Here is a 16,945-nt window from a genome sequence, read left to right as displayed (position 1 = left end):
CCTCGTACACATCCCGGTGGATGTTCCAAAAAAAATGTAAAAAGCAGTACTATTATACAGTGACTGCACATTAAGTGTATGGACACAACCTTATTTGCAACTCGTACTGTGAGGCCCTAATCACTAACCCCTGCAGTGCTTCATTAGCATGCAAATCAGTCCTTGAGTGGTAAGCGTTCTTTATCATAAAGCAATTTAACAGATCAAATCAAGCAAACACACATTTTCAACAGAATTTTTTTTTTCAAAAAGTCACTGTGAATTAGACTTTAAAACATTCTATTTAATTTATACAAATAACTACTAAATACAAAAAGTAGATTAAAACAAAATAGTTATTTTCTGGCAGAGTTTACAATGCACATATTATATAGCTTAGAACAGGGGTTCTCAACGCCAGTCCTCAAGAAACCCCAACAGGTCAGGTTTTTAGGATATTCCTGCTTCAGCACAGGTAGTAGGTTGTTCGACTGAGCCACTTGTGCTGAAGCAGGGATATCCTTATAACATGACCTGTTGCAGCATCCTGAGGACTGGAGTTGAGAGCCCCTGGCTTAGAAGATGCATCTTCCTTTAAACCCCCCCCCCCCCACCCCAGAATATCCAGACCCTACATTCCTATTGAAATTCTCGCTTATGTTAATTCCTATGTCCATAAAATACTAAATGAAAAGTGGTGAGTGACAGCAAATGATGTTTAGCTTTCTGAACTGAAATTGATACAGACCACAAACACACGCGCGCACGCACGCACGCGAGCACACACACACACACACACCTCAATATGAAGAATATAATGTGAATCTAAGTTGTAATGTGATAGTACAGAAATAACCTGTTTTCATACTGTGTTACAAAATTAGTTGTGTAAAAGGAAAACCAAGAGACCACAAAATACAGCTGTAGCTTCTTGCACTGTTCAGTTCTTCTGGTTGAAAACCGTTAAGTGCACTAGTAATAAATAATTTGCAACTTTTGTATAGACAAGAAAATCCTAATGTTCAGCATTATTGTAAACATCAGTACACGTGGAAAATGCAGCCAACTGTGACACTTACATTTCTGTTTCCCTCCCTCCCCCTAAACTGAATTGGTGTCATTCAAAAACACAGATCCGTACACAGCCAACCATATATTTGGCATTCTGTCATTAAAATGAACAGTAACAGTGCAAGTAAGGAATGCAAAGGATTGCTAGTGCAATAGAACAGAGAAGCACAGGCAATAATGCTGGTAAAATTCAACAGTTCCCTGTATTTTTCTTAGGAGTGACTGGGATAGATACAAGAATTCTCCCTCCCTCCCTCAAATCATTGTTTAATGCCCAGATCGGTCCTGAAATTTCTTCTGTGCCTCCTTCAGACCAAATCTTTGCAACTCTTCATCCAGCCCTCGGCATGGAAACTGGTCTGTTTGCGAAATGCCCATTAGTGTCACTGAGTAAAATGTTCCAACGCAGGATTGTCTATAAAACAGGTGGTAACAGATTTAAAGTTCTATCTTTAAAAGAAACCGTTTGAAACACAGTCCACACCTCGGCAGGCAAGCAGGGTTTTTTTTTTTTGTTTTTTTATAGTTATATATTTTTTTTTGCACTAGGCAGATTTCATGGTAACAGCAAGAGGTCTTCAGCAGTCAGATTTCAGTTTATCTAAGGAATTGTCAATTTTGGTTAAAGTCTTTTTGATTCGTAAGGCTGTGAGTCGTGCCGACGGATTTTGATACCAGCATTCCTTCATCAACTTGGCAAGTGATGTTAGGGTCTGAGGAAGAAAGACATGGGTGTGAGAAGAAGGTGTTGCACACAAACCCTTACAGTACCGCTCACTGCCGCACAGAGGGCAAAATCTAATTCACATGTGCTCAAAACACGTTAAAAAAAAACAAACACACATTGTTTGTAATGGAATTAAAGTACTTTAGTCACTGAAACAAATGTGGACAAATTAAAGGTGCCTTCACTGTTCCAAAACTGAACCAATATACCATATAAAGTAGTTAAACCTGGGTGATAAATAAAAAAATTATATTTTTTGTTACGTTGGGTGGGTTTGACTTACTGCTATTACCTGTGGTGTGGTGTTGCTGTGTTGCTGTGTTGAGCTCGATGTCCTCCAAGCAACACATTAATATACAGTGCCCCATACACAATTCACATTGTCAAAAATAAATATATCTTAATTTTCAAATAAACAAAATATATCAAGTTTGCTTTAAGAATGGTTACATTTACGGAAATTAATGGCTTGGCTGGGATGTTTAGAAAAGGTTTCTTTAAATGAATAACCTGCAACGTCAACTACATGTAAAAAAACAAATATAAGAGCATGTATTAGTGTTTAATACTAACAGTGAACAATGTCAAGTTATTTGCAAGGTTTTAAGTAATAAAGCTATTGTTCAATAGGTTTGTGCAGGATTCCCATCAGTCCAATTTACAGAAACAGATGAACAAACCAACTAAATTTGCAGAACAGCAGCCTATTCCTGATAACACAGGAGGCTGGAACACACGGTTCTGAATTCTACTATATCACTCGCCACCGTTAAAAAGTGCAATCCCCTTGATGATACAACTTTACACGTTTTCTAAAACAAGTATAATCCTAAAAAAAAAAAAAAGTATAAATTAAGAAAGTTTTGTCAAATGTGTTTGCTCTATTCTTAGCTTACTCTTATTCTTAGCTTACACTATTCCTTGTCCGAGCCCAAAAAGATAAGGTAAAGGGGGTAGAGCAGCGGGTTCTCAACTACAGTCCAGGGATATCCTGAACACCTAACCTGCTGGGGGGTCTTGAGGACTGGAGGAGTAGAGTGCCCCAGGGTAGAGGAAGGCTGGGTCCTGATTTACTCTGCTTTCTCCACTTGGGTCAATGTCACTATAGGTTTAAACTAGTGAACCAATGTACTGTCGATATAGGAAGTGGTAAGGGCTCTCTAATACAGGGCCAATGCTGATGAATAAAATCCACGTATTATGGAACAGTGGGTGAGAATGACATATAGAAAAATAATAGTGAGTATATGTCCATAAAATATAGGACCCCCCCACCCCCCGTTCTTTTTTCCTCCCCGAGACGCCATATGGGTGTTTCTGGGCGTTGCGCATGTGTATCAGTTCGGGCGTCATGACGTTTTTGGGCGTGAAATGGAGCGCCCAGCTGGGACTTAAAAAGGACTGCAGGACACAAGTATATTTTACTCCTTGATAAAGTACTAAAGGTTCGACACGCGTGGGCGGTTTTTCCTCTATGCAATGGTCTTTCCAATAAATCCTATTTTTGCATTATTTGGACCCCTCTCCTTCGTTCTTTGGCTGTGCGCTACCTCTCATCTTATCTCTAAACTAATGAACCACCCTGATTTAGGTGCCGAGTCCATCAACTCTGAAGCGGCCGATCACACCTCAATTGGACGAAAATGCCCATTCAAGTCCATGTGACTTTTCTCCCAATTGGCCACTTTGGGGTTTATTGATGCCGTCTTGAAACGTGCTAGCTCATTTTGGCTCCACCTGTTCAGTGTTATTTTAGAAAAAGGAGGCTTCATTACGGGTTGATTTTATTGTGAAGTGTTAAACACATTCAAGAAAAGGGCCATTACCAGGTGCACATAAACTTTCCTGACACAAGAATCACTACGTTCATGTTAAAGAAAACTCAAATAGCATGATTGAAGTCAATTTTAACTTTGACAAGGCTTTGAGATTTACCTGCTGAGACAAAGCATAAATGCATTATATATATATACATATATATACATATATATATATATATACATATACATATACATATACATATACAGTGGTTGACAAATCACCAAAAAATCTACTCGCCACCTAGTACCAAACGTGTGCTGCTTGGGCCAATATTTACTCGCCCGGGGGTTAAATCCACTCGCCCGGGGCGAGCAAATGTATAGGTTTGTCGAACACTGTATATATACATATATATATATATATATATATAAATACAGTGGTTGACAAATCACCAAAAAATCTACTCGCCACACAAAAAAATCTACTCGCCACCTAGTACCAAACGTGTGCTGCTTTGGCCAATATTTACTCGCCCGGGGGTTAAATCCACTCGCCCGGGGCGAGCAAATGTATAGGTTTGTCGAACACTGTATATATATATATACATATATGCGCCCAGCCACAAAAGAATTCGATTGAGCTTGTGTATTAGGACAACGCACTGTGACCGAGTACATACCAGGTCTGAAAACCATCTATTGGGAATGTTTGGTCTTTGCTGATCTACACAGACGAGCTTCTTCATATCTTCAAAGCTGGGGTCATTAGGTACGACATCATAAAATGGAGGTTTATAGTCTTCAACAATACCTACAAGTAGAAAGGAAATTCAAATTTATAGAGCTATGCGTGTGATCTTTATGTCGTTTGTTAGACTTCACAGTATTCATCAAAAATAATTCATGCATGATAATGCACTGTTGCTAAAGTCTCCATTGTCAATCTTTAATCTTTTGCCTTTAATCATACCGGTAGTACTCGCTATCCAACGTTTCACTTTCCAACGAAATGGCATATCAAACGCTTTACAATGCAAACCTATGGGCCGTTTTTCGACGCCGGAATGCGTTATCCAACGCTCACCGCCACTGGTTAACATGGGACTCACTTTACAACGGTTTCACAATCCAACGCTACTTCCAGAACGGATTCCGTTGGATAACAGAGGACTGCCTGTATGTAGTTAAAACAACGAAGATCATCAGCGTGCCAACCATAGGTTTAAGCGGAAATGTGTTAACCAAATAAATCCTAACACTTCACAAGGAACCTAGAGGACCAGTAGATAAATGTGAACATTGCCAGTTATGTCATTATAAATCAAAATGTTCCAGGGCAATTTGCAGCTCATTTGCAAAATGTATTTTCCACATTGGCTTGTTTACAACCAGGGCTGCAGCTTCCCATTTCAAATGGAAAAGGGAAATGGTGTGAAACGTGATTTCTCCACCCCCCCCCCCCTTGCATGTAGTATAAACTACGTCATTAGATTTGGAGAAAAGCACTTAAATTGTGCATCCTCATAAATACTAACATACATATGCGCATATACACACACACACACACAATTTTATTTATAAAATGTTTTACCAGGAAGTAATACATTGAGAGTTACCTCTCGTTTTCAAGTATGTCCTGGGCACAGAGTTAAGATAAAGAAGAATACAAGAGAACGTAACCTAGTATGGGCACTCGTTCATCAGCTGGATGATTTGTAAACTAATTAAAATTAACTTTATTAGATATCCAGTGGGAGATAATTGTAGTTTGTAGGAGCGAATAGAGCGCACACATACAGTTGCCTGGTCCCTTGCTTGTTAGCCCTGCGTGTGCACCCAGGTACCCGTCTTGAAAAGGCGTTTACGCAAAACGCGCGCGTCAATGATCTGGGAGCACACGCAGGGCTCACATGCAATCAACAAAAGGGACCGGCTGGCAACACAGTTGCCGGCAACTCTATGCGTGCAGTCTATCCGCTCTAATAAATTAGAATTGATGGTTTAAGGGCGCATATAGGGTTTATATGATCTATCACTTGATTTGCTGATCACAGCCGGCTACAACTACTACTGTAAGTTCCACTAGTTTTAATTAGGTGGCTTCACACTATCTACAGCTAATATTAGCCTACGGTGCTCTATAAGGCAATGCAGCCTTGACAAGCAACTACCTACACATAAGTTGGTGTGTTTCTCAGCGAGTACCTACATGGCATTATAGGTTGCTGTATTACTCAGACTTTGAAGGAACGCGATCTGACTCCCTGTAAGTCCGCTCGCTTGCCTGCTCAGTATATCCTGGTATCTATCTATGGATGTTAAGTGGTAAACACGGGGGTACACTAGGTTAATTGACACCAACCCCACGGCTGATTAATTACTTCCACCATCCATTTTCTGCCTACCATGATATTTATATCCCTTCATTAAACTTATGAGGTATTAGATTACATATACCCATACTAACTAGGCAGATCAGGTAAGGGTTCTAAGTCAAGAATCACCTACCTGTCACTAGGGACCTATATATGCAGCTCTGACTAGCAATTACCGGCACTGAGGTTTATGGTAGTGTACCTCGGAGTCCTCAGAGGCACTATAGCAATCCAACATTCTCAACAACTTATACCTCCAAGGAACACAATCTGACTCACTGGGGGTCCGCTCGCTTGCCTGCATCAATATATCCAGGAACCGATCTACGTAAGTATAATCGTCAATACGGGAGTTTAATAGGCGAATTGAATCCTACCCCACAACTGACGTATTGCTTCCATCATCGGCAGGATCGCGATTAGACTCATACAGAGTCCGTTCGCTAGCCTATTTCTGGATCGTTCAGGAGTCCTTATTACACCATCGGTGGGTGCAAACATTGCACATCATTTCCTCTTCTTACACCTATGAGGTATTAGACTATATATATACCCATACCAATTAGGCAGACATGGCAAGGGTTCTAATTTGAGAATAACCTACCTGTTACAAGGGACTCATGCATTCAGTTACATCAGATGATCAGTAGACCCTACAGTTCTAGTCCTTATTTATAGGTCAGGGGATATTTATATTCACCCCTTTGTTGTGGATAATCCACAATTTTGTTGATGATAGCATTTATTGACACCCTATCACAGCTTATCCTCCTTGATCCAGAGCATTTAATATAGCGTTCTACTATTTGGATCACTTATGCGTTTAATCATCATTTTAACCACCTATATTTTAATCTCCTACTGGATATCTAATAAAGTTAATTTTAATTCGTTCACAAATCATCCAGCTTGTGGACGAGTGCCCATACCAAGTTACGTTTTCTTGTGTTCTTGTCCTATTACCTACCTAGGGAGCACCACCAATATACCTTATCCTAGCTGATTTAGGGGTAACCCTACCAGTATCCACATAGAGTTAAGATCACAAATAATACATGGTTACAAATACATAGTTACATAAGTGAACAGGATATACATTATATACAAGACATTGCATGCACAGTTAGAGATAATATATATTATAGGCGTACGTAACAGTTACAGACCAGATTCAAATGTGAGACCGCTTTAGTTTTGAAAGAACTTAGACTGATGGTGGCTGTGAGAGTCTCCGGTAGATTATTCCAGTTTTGGGTGCACAGTAAGAGAAGGAGGAACGGCCGGATACTTTGCGGACCATGAACAGTCTTTTGTCAGATCTCAGATAAGTGCTGTATGTGGTAGGTGTGAGGATAGATGGGTAGCTTGCCCAGAAAGTATTTGAAGGCAAGACAGGAAAAGTGAACTTTGCACCTAGACTCAAGTGATGACCAATCTAGTTCTTTGAGCATTTCACAGTGATGTGTGCTGTAGTTGCATTGGAGAACAAAACAGCATATTGAATGGTAGAGGGTATCAAGTTTGCCAAGGCGGGTTTAGGGTGCTCAGCCGTATATTATGTCCCCATAGTCGATAATTGGCATTAGCATCTGCTGTGCAATACGCTTTCTGAGCAGCAGGCTTAGGGAGGATTTGTTCCAATAAAGTACACCTAGTTTGGCATAGGTTTTGGATGTCAGGGTATCAATGTGCATCCCAAATGTTAAATGGGAGTCAAACCATATGCCCAGATATTTAAAATTACTAACAGGAGTTAGGGTGTTAGCGTTGGTTCTGATCTGGAGCTCAGTCATTGGAAAGTTAAAACATTTAGCCATGGTCCCAAATACAATTGTTACAGTCTTGTCAGTGTTTAAAAATAGTTTGTTTTGGGAAATCTAATTTTCAAGTCTCAAAAGGTCAGATTGAAATATGTGTTCAAGGTCGGAGACACTAGGGATGTGTACATATAAGATTGTGTCATCTGCATACTGAAGCTCCTTTACAAGCTGTAGGAAGATCATTGATAAATACTGAGAAGAGTAGGGGCCCAGAACAGAGCCTTGCGGGACACCGCAGGTGATATCCAAGGGTTTGGAGTTAGAGGCCGAGATAGACACATGTGGGGATCTACCTGATAGGTAGGAATTAAACCAGTTTAAAGCATGCTTCCCTATTCCAGAGCACTGGAGTTTGTTAAGCAGGATAGCATGATCAATAGTATCAAAAGCTTCTGCAAAATCTAGGACTATTGCAGCAGTGAGTTGTCGCAGTTCCATTTCACACTGGATTTCATTGCAAACTTTTAGCAGGGTAGTTACCGTGGAGTGTTTGGGGCGAAAGCCAGATTGGAATTGGCTAGGGAAATTTGTCTTGGTATAGTAACACATTTTTCCATGACTTTGGATAGTATTGGGAGAAGAGAGATTGGCTTGTAGTTTGAGGCAGTGATTTTGTCCCCACTTTTGAAGATAGGGACAACTCTGGCAGTTTTCCAGGTCTTACGGATATGGCCTGCAGACAGAATAGAGTTGACTATGGAAGGAATTGGTTTGGCAATAGCCGGGGCACCGAGTCATAGGAACTTAGATTGTAGTACGTCAGGTCCACATTGGCAGCTTAGTTTTAATTTGAGGAGCGCTTGTGTAATCTCTTCAGATACTGGAACGAATTGAAAATTGTGAGCAGTGTTGGGAGAGGGTGGGGCTATAGAGTAGTCACAGAATGAGGCTCATGTTTGTGGTTTGGGTTGCATTTCGCTAATAAGTTAGTAGCACACCCCACAAGGTAATCATTGAATGCATTTGCAATGTCGGTGGGGTTTGTCAGAGTAATATCGCCCTTAGTGATATTACTTGGTTGTTGATGGCTAGAAGGCTGGAATATATTGTTGATAAGCAGTGTTCGACAAACCTATACATTTGCTCGCCCCGGGCGAGTGGATTTAACCCCCGGGCGAGTAAATATTGGCCCAAGCAGCACACATTTGGTACTAGGTGGCGAGTAGATTTTTTTGTGTGGCGAGTAGATTTTTTGGTGATTTGTCAACCACTGTTGATAAGCTTCCAGAAGTTAGCTGGGCTTTATGTATTCTGGTGAAGATTGTCAAGAGTAATATTGTGCTTTTGCATGTCTTGTTTGCCTTGTGCACATGTTCCACATGTATCTGTAGTGATTAAGATCCTTGGTAGGGACAGTTACTTTGTAGCTTTTCCACAAGGCATCCCTGAAATGGTAGAGCGCTATAAGGTCAGTTGTAACCCACGGAAGGTGGGCCCCCGTACTCTTATTCTGCATAGTGGAGCATGGGTATCACAGAGTTTTAAGAAATCGGATTGGAAATATTCAAGCACAGAATCAAGGTCAGGAATTAAGTCGATTCTGTACCAAGGGCAGTTGGTGAAGTCTGCCAGAAACTGTTGTGGGTTAACGTTTCTAAATGTTCTATTGAGTAGAACTTTAGAGCTTGATTGGGCTGGTTTAATTTTCCTTACACAGTACACCATTGCAGCGGTGCACAAAGTGGGGGGTGCAAGACTCGCTGCGGGGGGCGCGGGGTTTACAGAGGCCCCTGGGCGCTTCGCGAATACATTTAAATTAATGCCGGGGGAGCTCCAGGGCCTCTGTAAACTTCTACTTACCTTGTTTCAGACACTCCTGGTCACGCGTTGCCAAATGATGCTGCGGGGTCATGTGACGTCACGTTGCTGTGGCAACGTGACGACATGCCAGGGCGTCTGAAGCAAGGTAAGTAGGCGGGGGGGGCGAGGAGAGGGGGACAGACGGCAGGGGGGCACAGGGAAAAAAGATTGTGCTCCCCTGCACTATTTCATGGTCATTGAAAATGGCAGAAAGGATTTTGCTGGGATTTGAGGAGAGAATCCAGTCTATAAAGGAATGGTTGTGAGATTTCAGGTTTGTTCTTGTGGGTTGGGAAATGAGTTGTGTTAGGTTAAGTGACTTGAGTTGTATCTGGATTTTGTGGTTTTTAGGGTCAAGCCAATTGTAGTTCAAATCCCCAAGAACTAGCAGCTCACTCTTCTCATTCAGAGAGGAAATGGAGTCAAGAAACTGGGTGATATCAGTCAGGGACTGTAGAGGGGCAGTAAATGCCAGCAACCAAGATGGGCTTAGAAAAGAGGAGGCAGATTTTGGCAACTAGGATTTCAAAAGCGGGTGGGCTTGGGGGGCAATTTTGCCACAAATACTAAACTTTTGTAGAAAAAATTGTAGCATTTAAAGGGATAATCCAAGCCATTTTTTTCGCTCATTTTTTTTTTTTGATTGAAGTGTGGGGTCTCCAGAGCTGGACCCCACTAATTTTAGCTCTGGGGACCCCCTTATTCTGGAGGTACTTCCCCTCCGTAATGGGTGCCGGTAGCTACCCCAGGGTTCACATTATGGCTGTTTTTCAAAGCTCCCGGGACCTGCGGGCCAATAGGAGACCGTGATGTCATCAGGTGCGGCTTCCTATTGGCCCATGTGCAAAGGAAGCTGAAAACTGCAGGAGACACATGTACACTTCATGCTTAGTTTGAATTATGCAGGAATGTGTTGAAATCAAACTGCATTTGATTCAAAAGGTGTTATATTGTTTTGTTTATCTTATGTATTTTTGATCTGTCCTTTTGCATACCACAGGGTGCTAATGTGTACATCAATATACATTAGGTCATTAGTATCTAAGTGAATAAATAAAGTATTATGTTGCTGATGTGCATATTGGGATATGGAGATGTGTAAAGGAAACCTTTTTTTCTTTTCGCCTTTTTAATGTGTGTGTTACTGTTGTGCAAATATTGCCATCTTTCTAATGATAATATTTGTCTATGTTTGGGAGTTATTTATTTATCCTTTAAACATTAGATTAATATGGTTTTCTATGTATATTTTTTATTTATTTTTTTCTAAATATGTTTTTTTGTTTGATAAAGTTTTGTTTGCACAGGGTGAGAAAGCCGAATGACTGACGTCACAGATGACATAGTTATAGGATGTTTTGTCAGCTTTAATAAAGTTATACATGTTTACAGGTTCATAGGCCAAATCGGAGGGCTTCTCCTTAGAGCTTACATCCCACTGGCAAGACAGAGGGATTTGTCTGTTCTTAATACAGCTTGTTGATGGTGACGCGATCCCTTTATCCAATAGGAACGCACATAGTAGGAGACGTCAGCCGATTGGTCAATTGGGCTGTGACGTCAATCGGTAGCACGATCGGCGTGCAGGTTTAAATACCGGCTTTCTATAGAGTAGGGTACACCTTGAGAAAGGGCATAGAGCCCGAAACGCGTAGGTGGATACTTGCTGTGGCTAGGGGGGACCTTTGTCCAATCTTTTTATGAAATACATTTTTGCTTATGCTTCCGTGAGCCTCCTTGTCTTCTTGGCAGTGCACTGCCTTTTTTCCTACCTGTTCCTGCTTCCTACACTGGTGGACTGCACGCTACTTATCCCTGCTGTGGAATACTTCCCTGGATTCTGGAATCTAAAAGCGAGTTTCTTCTGTGGGTTGCCATACCCTTTGATTCTCACTATATGGGACATTGGTTGTACTATCAATTATTGGTGCCTGTGGAATTAAGTACTAGTCCCTCTAACCCTAATTAGGGTAACTTTATTACATTATACAGTTTATTGGGAGTTTTTCAACTGCAGATGTTCAAATATATAAGGACTTGTTTTTCTGATGCACTGGCGTTCTACACATCTATTAAAAAATAAAGGGGGGGGAAAAACCCCAGACATTTTGGATGGCTCCTTTGACGTATAGTGAACTCCTTCATTAGTACCCCTTTCATTCACTTCATTTAGCAGTTTGCTTGTTTCATTTGTCCTTGCAACAAAGAAAAAAAAGCGATTAAAACCTGTCTATTTTGATACCTTTTAGCAGATAAGAGTTGTTCATAGATTAACTTCTAGTGTACAGAGCTTTCTAAACCCCATGGGTTTACTGTGCCATTGAAGAAGAAACATATGTGGTTTCGAAAGCTCCGTACGCTATAATGTCATCTATGAAGAATCCTAATGCCGTGTCTGCTAAAATGTATCCCAACCTGCAACAACCCTACATTTCTCCAGGACCCAGGTGGCTACAAGATCCATCGACAACATTATTCAATCTGAAAAACCCTAACTTTTGCTATTACTGTTTTGGCTGCCGCTCCCTGCCAGCGGAGCATTGTGCAGAGACCTCGCGGCAGCTAGGAGGTCAAATAGTTTTCGTCAATGTCTCTTACAATAGCATATTTTTATAGACACACACTAGGATTTCGGGTTGGTTTTATTGAAGAATTCGGTACATCTGTTTTTAAAAAAATTTTTTTTTTAATATATATAGTTCATAAATGTAACAAAAAAACACTATTGGGTTAAAGAAAGCAGCTTTTCAATATGCTGTTGTGTGTTTTTTGTTTTATTGCATATTAAAGACCCCCTCCCCCAAAAAAAACAAACGTAACAAAAACCAACAACCAAAGGACATTTAAACTAAGTAGCGTATGAAGCGTCCAGTCTATCTGGTAATATAGGTTGTGTGTATACTTTCAATACAATAAGGCCAGTTTTGGATGAGATCGGAGTATACCGCAGAGAGGCTCACAGGCCTTTAAACTGAACCACAGCGCCCGGTTCCTGGGATACTTAGAGCTGAAACACCAGCAACTAAACCACTAACTCGAGAAAACAAAATAACCAACAGATCCAGCGCGTCGCACGGACCAACAGGAAGCTGCAACGTCATTGGATGGCCAACGTTGCAGCTTCCTGTTGGATAAACCAGCAACTAATATGTTAAGCATCTCAGGTATCGGGGGTCCCAAGAACTAAAAAAAGAAATCCCCCAGCTTCAGCTGCAGAAACCCACCCTCCCCCGCTTTAAATTCTATAAATAAAATAAAGTAAGCAAATAAAAAAGCAAAATAAATGTGACTGCAGCCTTTTTATAGAGGTCACAGAGAATATATAGATTTTTTTTTGAAGCTACCCTGCCACCCTTCTTCACTTTCTATCTTTAACAACATGCTGTCATTGCAATCCATTTGTGCTACAAATATTCCTCCTTCCACCATCTTATTCATTTTCTGATCTCACTACTAGACCTTTTGTTTACCTAATTACCATATGCATACTGCCCGCTCACCCCAACATTCCCCTTTATGCCTCTGTTAATTTTCTTAATATGGGTCGCCCTGGGATAAGAAGTGCTGCCTGCACCCTTGTGAACTGAGAGTGTAACCTGCCTTCACTCTCACTGGTGCCTACAGGCACCTGGTTAGATGGCACTGAAGGTATTGACCAACCTAGCTGGTTAAAAATAAAATATCACTACCTCTTTCTTTGGGCGGTACCTCACTGTATACAACCCAACACCCTGCTGGCTTTGCCCATCGCTGAAAGAACTTATCTGAGATCTGACTTCAAAAGACTGTTCATGGTCCCAAGGCTCAACAAAGTATCCGGCCGTTCCCCCTTCTCTTACCGTGCACCCCAAAACTGGAACAACCTACCGGAGAGACTCTCACATCCACCACCAGTTTAAGTTCTTTCAAATCTAAGGCTGTCTCACATTTTAATCTGGTCTGTAACGGTTTAATACGCCCATAATATATATTTTCTTTAACTGTGCATGCAATGTCTTGTATATAATGTATACCCTGTTCATTTATGTAACTGTACTTGTAACCATGTATTATTTGTCTTAACTCTGTGCCCAGGACATACTTGAAAACGAGAGGTAACTCTCAATGTATTACTTCCTGGTAAAATATTTTATAAATAAATAAAATAAATAGAACGACTCCCGTGCCCCTTTGTTCTATAAACACAGTGCCATTAACCATCTATTTTGTCTTTGTGATTTTTTTTTGCTACCCAAGTGCATTATGTTTCACTTTTTGGCATTAATTATAATTCGTTGAAATGCTACAGCTACGTTAAATCTTGTTGACTAATGGTGGCTTCAAAATACTTTCTCTTACCACCAAAAGACAAAGGTATGTAGAAGATCCCCGATTTCCTTTTTATTTTAAAGCTTTACTTATTCAACATGTCACCGTCCTTAGTTCATTTTCATCGTAGGGAGACAGTCACATGCCTTTAACCTATACAGGCATACCCCGGTTTAAGGACACTCGCGAGTAAGGACATATTTTCAATAGCCCCACACCCGTGTGTCCGAACGCTCGCTTCGTGAGTACGGACACTTATTCTGCCCTATAGACCGCCGTAGTAGTGACCCACTGATTTCCCTCGTCCAATAGGCAAACGGCAGCTCGCATATGCGCCTTGTCAGCACGTCCTGAACAGCAATACAGGGTCCCTACCTGTACTGAAGCAACATAAGTGGATCTATTTTGATCTGGTTTGAAACTGATTGGCCGGCGAAGCCGGCCAATTCAGTTGAACAGCAATTCTACTTGTTACCAAGTAGAACAAAGATAAACCAGTCAAACAAAAATTTAATGAACCCAACAATCGCGCTGATGAAGTGCACTTAAAACAGAAGGGTTAAATCTGATGACATATTGACAGATTTACTATAAATCATTCTTCCTGTTATTAAACAGGTTATTAAGAATTTATATTAGCGTTAGGGACCCCTGATATGTGGTCTGCCTTGGCGTTGGCTCAGGGGCTTACAACAATTTTGGCCAAAAATGTCAAACTAAAAGACCATTTACTTATTAGATATTTGTCCATATATATTTAGGCACTGTACCGTGTATGAGTCTCACTAGATGTGCTAAAAACTGAGCTTTGTCTGTGTTTTATGTTATGTCTCTGGTTTTAATGCATATTGCCATGCTCAGTAGCACTCCTCTGACACTCATATGCTTATATATATGTTGTGGGTATTTTGGGGGTTTAATAGGAGCTTGTTAGGTGTCCAGTATGTTTTGCAATTCTTGTCCAGCTAGTCATGGCTGATTGGAGGTTGGCAACCTCCTACTTAATTTAAGCTCACCCCCTCCCACATTTAAATGGTTATGGGCTCACTCCATAGCATCTTCCACTCAGGGGAACTTGCCTGCTTGCAGTTTGGCTGTGACATCTCTAATACAGAGTGCTTTTCCTGGTAATATACAGGTTAATAAAAGCTTCAGTCAGACAGAACTTTGCAGCTAATATTGACAGATTTACTATAAATCATTCTTCCTGTTATTAAACAGGTTATTAAGAATTTATATTAGCGTTAGGGACCCCTGATATGTGGTCTGCCTTGGCGTTGGCTCAGGGGCTTACAACAATTTTGGCCAAAAATGTCAAACTAAAAGACCATTTACTTATTAGATATTTGTCCATATATATTTAGGCACTGTACCGTGTATGAGTCTCACTAGATGTGCTAAAAACTGAGCTATGTCTGTGTTTTATGTTATGTCTCTGGTTTTAATGCATATTGCCATGCTCAGTAGCACTCCTCTGACACTCATATGCTTATATATATGTTGTGGGTATTTTGGGGGTTTAATAGGAGCTTGTTAGGTGTCCAGTATGTTTTGCAATTCTTGTCCAGCTAGTCATGGCTGATTGGAGGTTGGCAACCTCCTACTTAATTTAAGCTCACCCCCTCCCACATTTAAATGGTTATGGGCTCACTCCATAGCATCTTCCACTCAGGGGAACTTGCCTGCTTGCAGTTTGGCTGTGACATCTCTAATACAGAGTGCTTTTCCTGGTAATATACAGGTTAATAAAAGCTTCAGTCAGACAGAACTTTGCAGCTAATATTGACAGATTTACTATAAATCATTCTTCCTGTTATTAAACAGGTTATTAAGAATTTATATTAGCGTTAGGGACCCCTGATATGTGGTCTGCCTTGGCGTTGGCTCAGGGGCTTACAACAATTTTGGCCAAAAATGTCAAACTAAAAGACCATTTACTTATTAGATATTTGTCCATATATATTTAGGCACTGTACCGTGTATGAGTCTCACTAGATGTGCTAAAAACTGAGCTTTGTCTGTGTTTTATGTTATGTCTCTGGTTTTAAATCTGAAGAACCCTGATTGGTGGATACCGAGCAAAGCACCCCGCCTAACGCCCACTGGGAGGCAAACTCTGAAACCGTCCCAGTAGACTCGGCGTACGAGTACTCTGCCCGAATACGGGAGTGCACCAGCGCCCGGAACATGACCACGATGTTTGTTGGGACCCCCCCCCTCCAAACACTGCTTCCTGGTTTTACAAATGGCTACCTTAGCCAATGCCAGGAGCAGGTTGACCAGGAGATCCCTAGGCTTATTGTCCCGGGACACTGGGCACCCAAAAATAAAAAGATGAGGTGAGAAGTGCAACCAGAACTGCAGGAGTAAGCTCCTCAAGAAGGAAAAGAGGGGCTGCAGTCTGGCACAACTCAAATAAATGTGATATACGGACTCCCGCTCGCCACAGAAGGGACAGGCGGCGGGGGAGTCCGTGAAGTGTGCCAAATACTCTCCTGTGCTCAGTGCTCCGTGGAGGACCCTCCAACTCAAATCCCCGGCCGGACGGGGAACCAAAGATGAATAGAGTTCCTTCCACCGGGGTCTCTCGTCCTCGTTCGCTGGGAATACCCGCCTCCAGACGGTGTCTGGGCGGGTGACAAGGGCGAGGTAATGCACTATATGGAGCACCAGAGAATACAGGACTTTTCTCGGCATGCCGCGGAAACATGACGGGGACATTTCCCCCAACTTGCTGAGGTTGGGGGAGAGAAGAGCCCGAGGGGGTTGCCGTGACCTTGGTTCCACGCAAAGATCCGGAGAGCCGAAATTGATAGGATGACAAGGCTCTCCGGTCTGCAATACCCCCTCAATGAAGGTGCGGGAGTCGGGGTGTATGGCATCTTTAATCTCCTGGATCAAACGACGAGGGACGCGGGCACTACGCAGATCCATACGGGGCGCGAGCACCTCTGCCCCTACCCAATCCCGTCGCTCATAGTCCAGGAGATCCCCGACTCTGGTCACCTGCGCCAGGATTAGCCGGCGGCAAATAGAGGGTGAATCCAACATCCGAGCCCCCACTGCTGGATTATACAGCAGGGGCTCGGCGAGGAAATCAACCCC

General features: G+C 41.7%; 1 protein-coding gene across 2 annotated transcripts in view; it reads right to left on the bottom strand.

Moving 5' to 3' along the window:
- Positions 1-221: 221 nt before the first annotated feature.
- ACVR1 (activin A receptor type 1) overlaps positions 222-16,945 on the bottom strand; it is an 86,060-nt gene continuing 69,336 nt past the window's right edge. For both annotated transcript variants that reach the window (XM_075609342.1, XM_075609343.1), the window contains exons 9-10: positions 4,218-4,348; positions 222-1,763 (exon numbers count right to left, since the gene is read on the bottom strand). In XM_075609342.1, coding sequence (XP_075465457.1) covers positions 1,629-1,763; positions 4,218-4,348 — 266 coding nt within the window. In that variant the 3' untranslated portion in view covers positions 222-1,628. The remainder of the gene's footprint in view (positions 1,764-4,217; positions 4,349-16,945) is intronic.

Source organism: Ascaphus truei, chromosome 7 (assembly GCF_040206685.1).
Source record: "Ascaphus truei isolate aAscTru1 chromosome 7, aAscTru1.hap1, whole genome shotgun sequence".
Taxonomy (NCBI): domain Eukaryota; kingdom Metazoa; phylum Chordata; class Amphibia; order Anura; family Ascaphidae; genus Ascaphus; species Ascaphus truei.
The sequence above is the reverse complement of the archived record's forward strand: the minus strand, read 5'-3'. Positions and strand labels throughout refer to the sequence as shown.